Genomic DNA, 6401 nt, shown 5'->3' with positions numbered 1-6401 from the left:
CTATTGCCAGGTGGGAGTGCAGCGGTGCGATCTCACTGCAACCTCCGCCTCCCAGGTTCAAGCGATTCTCCTGCCTCAGCCTCCTAAGTACTGGGACTACAGGCATATGCCACCACGCCCAGCTGATTTTTGTATTTTTAGTAGAGACGGGGTTTCACCATGTAGGCCGGGGTGGTCTCGATCTCTTGACCTCACGATCTGCCTGCCTTGGCCTCTCAAAGTGCTGGGATTACAGGCGTGAGCCGCCAAGCCTGGCCTAATGCTTATAATTTCTTTACTTGCCAAGTTTTCAGCAATGAGTATGTTATTATTCACTCAGGGAAAAAAAAAAAAACTTGAATAAATAAGGTGATTCTGTATTCAGATAATTAAGGCTTTACTAAATAATTCGTAATTTCAAAGCTAAAAGTGAGGTACAGTATATCAAACCCAGGAGGTTTCAAACCTTGTTCCAGAGGACACTCTGATTCTGTGGTAATGCCTCCACAGCCACTTCAGGTGAAAAGCAGCTCAGCACACCCCCTGCAGTCAACACCTTGTTCAGTTACTTCCTAGCTCAAAGACCTCCTTAACCCCCTTCACGCAGGACAGGGCCTTAAAAGACATTTTATGCAAGGTGAAACACTCCCCCTTCTATTCAGAGCTTTAGCCAACTGTATCAGAATGGGAACCTGCCCCAAACCAGGCCAGATTATCTTCCTCTGGCTTTGGAAGAGAGTTAAAGATTCACTTTTTTCACTGAAGTGGCTAAAAACGTTAACTTCTCACCTTAAAGATCAGAGAAGGACTGGGCCTGGTGGCTCACACCTATAATCCCAGCACTTTGGAAGGCAGAGGCAGCAGGATAATTTGAGGCCAGAAGTTTGAGACCAGCCTGGGCAAAATAGCAAGACCTCATCTCCACAAAAAAATTTAAAAATAGCCGGGTGTAGCGGTGCATGTCTGTAGTCCTAGATACTCAGGAGGATCCCTCGAGTTTAGGAGTTCGAGGCTGTAGTGAGTTATGATCATGCCACTGCACTCCAGTATGAGCCAGACCATGTCTCTAAGGAAAAAAAATAAAAGCTAGGCACGGTGGCTCACGCCTGTAATCCCAGGACTTTGAGAGGCTGAGGCATGGTTATCACCGAGGTCAGGAGTTCAAGACCAGCCTGGCCAACATGGTGAAATCCTGTCTCTACTAAAAAATAAAAATAAAAAAATTAGCTGGGTGTGGTGGCATGCACCTGTAGTGCCAGCTATTTGGGAGGCTGAGGCAGGAGAATCCCTTGAACCTGGGAGATGGAGGTTGCAGTGAGCCGAAATTACGCCACTGCACTCCAGTCTGGGGGACAAAGTTAGACTCCGCCTTAAAAAAAAAAATCAGAGAAGGGGAAGAAGGCAGTTTGCAGAGAAAATGAAATATAAGCAAGATCTGCACACAAAAAAAGAGCAAAACCAAGAGGATTCCCTGATTCTGAACTCTAGCCATTTTCTGAAGCCCCACTATGTTTATGTCTTTAATAGCTGGAAACAGGTATTTAAGCTCTGTGTCCTTACAGTAAGTTCCCCTTTACTGCTTGAGGTAGCTTAAATTAGTTTCTGTTGTAGACAAAGATACACACACAAGCCCCATTTCAACAAGATTAGTCATTAAGGTTCCAGATTAGATATCTATTTACACAGGGAACAAAGTTCCCTACTAAAAAAAGGTATTGATTCTGGCACCTCAATTTCATTTTACAAGTGAGAAAACTGAGGCCCACCTTCCCAAAGCAAAAGTCAGGGGTTCTCTTCACTTAAAAAGGAAATTTCAGCCGGGTGTGGTGGCTCACACCTGTAATTCCAGCACTTTGGAGGCTGAGGCAGGCAGATCACCTGAGGTTAGGAGTTCAAGACCAGCCTAGCCAATATGGTGAAACTCTTGTCTCTACAAAAATATAAAACTTAGCCAGGCATGATGGCAGGTTCCCGTAAACCCAGCTACTCAGGAGGCGGAGGCAAGAGAGTCATTTCAACCCGGGAGGCGGAGGTTGCAGTAAGCCAAGATTGTGCCATTGCCCTCCAGCCTGGGTGACAGAGTGAGACTCCATCTCAAAAAAAAAAAAAGGAAATTTCTAGAAAATCAATGCTTTTCTAATGAAGCCTTAAATACATCTGTGTCCCAGGAACTGTTCCAAATGCTTTACAAACATTAAATTACCTAATCCTCACAACAATGCCATGATATAGGTATTGTTATCCTGTTATAAAGAAGAATGTGAGACTCAAACAAGCTAAGTAACTTGCCCAAAGTCACCTGGATTCAAACCTAGGCATCCCAGCTTTACAGTCTGGGTTTTGTTAAGAGGTTTTTGGGGGGACAGTGTCTCGATCTGTCACCCAGGCTTGAGTGCAGTGGCACGAATATGGCTCACTGCAGCCTCGACCTTCCTTTATTAGAGAATCTTCCCCACCCTCATCCTACACCTTCTAAAACCAGTGATTCTTAATGTGGGGACAATGGAACAGAAGGTCTATGGATAAACCCAGATAGTCCATGGAACCACATACATGATTTTGTTTTACTCAGCATTTTCCTAGTGGAAAGTTTACAATGTTTGTATTTTTAAAAGATCCAGGAAGCAAAAGGTTAAGAACTCCTGACCTAAAAAAACTCTATACAGTGGCATACACTATGGAAAATGAAATTCAAAATAAGTCCTTTAATAATTCACATTTTTGCAGCACTATGTTTTCTGTCTATCTGGTCAAAAATACTCATAAAGAATGTCCCAAATAATAAGAATCGGCCGGGCGCGGTGGCTCAAGCCTGTAATCCCAGCACTTTGGGAGGTAGAGACGGGCGGATCGCGAGGTCAGGAGATCGAGACCATCCTGGCTAACACGGTGAAACCCCGTCTCTACTAAAAAATACAAAAAACAAGCCGGGCGAGGTGGCGGGCGCCTGTAGTCCCAGCTGCTCCAGAGGCTGAGGCAGGAGAATGGCGTAAACCCGGAAGGCGGAGCTTGCAGTGAGCTGAGATCCGGCCACTGCACTCCAGCCTGGGCGACAGAGCAGGACTCCGTGTCAAAAAAAAAATAAAATAGAAGAAGAAGAAGAAGAAGAAGGAGGAGGAGGAGGAGGGGGAGGGGGAGAAGAATCCAAAAGGATCTCCTTTAGCTATTTAAAAACACAACCAACTACAACAACCCATTCTTAAGCTTTCTGGTTATATTGTATCTTGCTGTACATATAACTTCAGGTTAACATGGCAAAGTGAATAATAAATGGCTTATAAATCTCTTATTCAAAATCTTTGGGAACTGTTTTTCTTACTTTAATAAGATAAAAGAATTGCTCACATATTCACCCATTCTATCAAAAGTATTTACAGAATGCCACTAGGTGCCAAGGACTGCATTTGGCCTTATCAGCTACTATGATTAATTCTTGGTTCTCTAAATTTTTGCCTCAATCTACAAATATAGGTTAGAGCACACCCTATTTGTATGCTCCGCAACTAACATAATGCTTGGTTCTTAGTGGAAACAATGTTGAACTGTGTTATACTAAAACACCCAGAAGGCAGGCCGAATACGAAAGCAGTGGCTTTGCATTAAGAAACCCCCCCTAGCCAATTTTCTTAGTCAACCAGGCCACTACAGTCAGAATGAGATAGAAATCTGTCACCAATACCAAAAGCAAAAACATCTAAACGCACGCCCTTCTGATAACGATTTTCTTGGACACATGAAAACAAGCAATTCCTGATGCTAAAAAGACCTTAAAGGACGTCAAGAATAGATGTTTCTAAAGCCTTTCGATAAGGGGCCATAAATAAGAATGGAAAAGTTGACTGATTCACATGCAAATGATTTTCCCTATATTCATCTTGACATTAGTTTCACACCAACTGTTCCAGAGGCAACATTAAAAAAATAACAGAAATGAAGCCGGGCACAATGGCTCACGCCTGTAATCCCAGCACTTTGGGAGGTCGAAGTGGGCAGACCACCTGAGTCAGGAGTTCGAGACCAGCCTGACCAAAATGGAGAAACCCCCTCTCTACTAAAAATATAAAATTAGCTGGGTGTGGTGGCGCATGCCTCTAATCCCAGCTACTCGGGAGGCTGAGGCGGAAGAATCGCCTGAACCCGGGATTCAGAGGTTGTGGTGAGCCGAGATCGCGCCATTGCACTCCAGCCTGGACAACAACAGCAAAACCCCGTCTCAAAACACAAACCAACCAACCAGAAATGAGGCATAAAAGGAGGAAGGGGAGAAAATGTATGCTGAGATAAGCATTTCGGCTCAGGCTGAGGGAAAAGCTCTACGAGTTACTACAAATGACCAAAACAACCTGAGCCTTAAAAGTTGGTTGTGCAAGTTCGGCTATTAGAGTTCATCATCAGTTATGGGGCATTGTTGTTGAAAAAGTACCAAACATCCTGCCTGCAGGCTTCCTCGGGTGGGTGCTACTAACCGTTTTAGTTAGTTCTGTGGCTCTGGGTTTAAAAGAAAGAAAGAAAGAATAGGATGAACATCAACAAGTATTTAGGAAGGGCCTAAGAGAGAACTTTTCACCCCTAGCCGCAGCCCAAGGTCCTCCCACGGGAAGTGCCGTAGGACCGCAGCCCGAAAGAGCGCCGAAGGGGAGACTGGCCACGCCCGGATGCGCGGCGGATGGGTTCCAGGCCGGCCAGCCCGCGGGCGCCTGGCTTTGCTGCAGCCGCCCAGGCGCAGGGGCGGAGCACGGAGACAGGGCGGGGCCGGGCCTCACCTCCACCGCCTGGCCCAGCTCCAGGTCGAAGCCCACCACACACACGCAGTGCAGCCAGGCGGAGAAGCCGTCCCAGCGGAGCAGGCCCTGGCCACGGCCATCGTCCTGTTCATCGTCCTCTGGCGCGCCTCCCGCCGCCAGAAGGGCCGGCGCCTCACGCCCTTCGGCCCCTGCCACCGCCTCGTCCAACGGCCTTCGAGAGCCGGGCCCCAAGGCCGCAGGGCCCCTCAAAGCCATCCGCCGCCCCCTGGCCGTTCGCGCCGCCTCCACCGCGGACCGCGCCGCAGAGCGCGCTTGCCTCCGCGCAGGCGCAGGCGCCGCTGCCGCAGCCGCTAGGGACACACTCAGTACGGGCGGGGCTGCGACTCACGTGACCCTGGGAGCGCGGCTCTGCGCAGATCCTCCCGGGCCGGACTGGACGTGGGGACGTCACGCTGCCGCTTGTCTCGGATTGTGAAGCCGGCCCTGGCCTTGCCTGAAACGTCTTTGGGACTGAAACAGTTGTTCATGAATCGTTTTCAACCTCGTTCGCAGTCAACGACCAGGGAATAAATTATTCGTGGAATGACACTGTTCATAATTATTATAAGATATTATTAAATTATGAAAGCGTAGGCCGGGCGCGGTGGCTCACGCCTGTAATCCCAACACTTTAGGAGGCCGATGCAGGCGGATCATCAGATCGGGAGTTCAAGACCAGCCTGACCAACATGGTGAAACCCCGTCTCTACTAAAAATACAAAAAAATTAGCCAGGCGTGGTAGCGCGCTCCTGAAATCCCAGCTACTCAGGAGGCTGAGGCAGGAGAATCGCTTGAACCCGGAAGGCAGAGGTTGCGGTGAGCCAAGATTGCGCCACTGTATTCCAGCCAGGGCTACAGAGCGAGATTCCGTCTCAAAAATAAAAAAATATGAAAGCGTAATGGTAAAGGTGGCTAACATTGAATGCTTACTTTGTGCCAGTTGATATGCCAACTACAAGTACGAATATTTACAAATATTACCTTATTGAATCTTCACATAATCGCAAATAAGTAGACAGTATTTATTTCTTTTTACAGATAAGGAAATGGAGATTCTGGAGGTTACATGACTAGCCCAACAAGTATGACAACTCCGATACCTTCTTGCAGTTCACTCATTCAGTTTGCTGACTCGGAGATCTGTGCATTCACTGACCTGTTTCTTCCGCAGCAACGCCTCCCTACCCCGCCACCTCCACCTTTCTTGGTTTGGCTGTCTGTGACTCACTCAACACACATCCCCAAACCTTTCTGGAACTCCAGGTTGGGCAGATTGGCCTCCACAGCATCCTGTGGATCTCTGGGCACTGGGGCAAGGGCCTGGTCTCAAGCAGCTTCATATTCCGATCAATTTTTACTGATTATTGGACCAGCCAGGATTCTAACTAGTATTTATTCAGCACCTACTATGTTAAGTATAAATAGCATAGTAAAAGTAGGAAGCGCACAATAATACCTCAACAGAAAAATGAGTAAACCAGCGAGGTGTCACGCCTATAGTCCCAGCTTCTTGGGAAGCTGAGGCCGGCTAAGGCCAAGGAGGATCTCTTGAGCAGGAGTTCCAGGCTGCAGTGCGCTATGATCATGCCTGCAAACAGCCATTGCACTCCAGCCTGGGCAACATAGCGCGACTGTGT

The 6401-nt window shown here is 47.6% G+C and overlaps 1 protein-coding gene across 5 annotated transcripts in view; it reads right to left on the bottom strand.

Moving 5' to 3' along the window:
• The window catches only part of DENND6A (DENN domain containing 6A), an 80287-nt gene extending 75214 nt beyond the window's left edge, over positions 1–5073 (bottom strand). For 2 of the 5 annotated variants that reach the window (XM_023200941.3, XM_023200953.3), the window contains exon 1: positions 4743–5071. In XM_023200941.3, coding sequence (XP_023056709.1) covers positions 4743–4979 — 237 coding nt within the window. In that variant the 5' untranslated portion in view covers positions 4980–5071. Of the gene's footprint in view, positions 1–4742 lie in introns of all 5 variants that reach the window. The other 3 variants (XM_023200957.3, XM_023200946.3, XM_023200963.2) reach the window with 3 other exon arrangements.
• Positions 5074–6401: the final 1328 nt, after the last annotated feature.

The sequence above is a fragment of the Piliocolobus tephrosceles genome, chromosome 2 (assembly GCF_002776525.5).
Source record: "Piliocolobus tephrosceles isolate RC106 chromosome 2, ASM277652v3, whole genome shotgun sequence".
In the NCBI taxonomy this organism is placed as follows: Eukaryota; Metazoa; Chordata; class Mammalia; order Primates; family Cercopithecidae; genus Piliocolobus; species Piliocolobus tephrosceles.
This window is presented reverse-complemented; position numbering and strand designations above follow the sequence as displayed.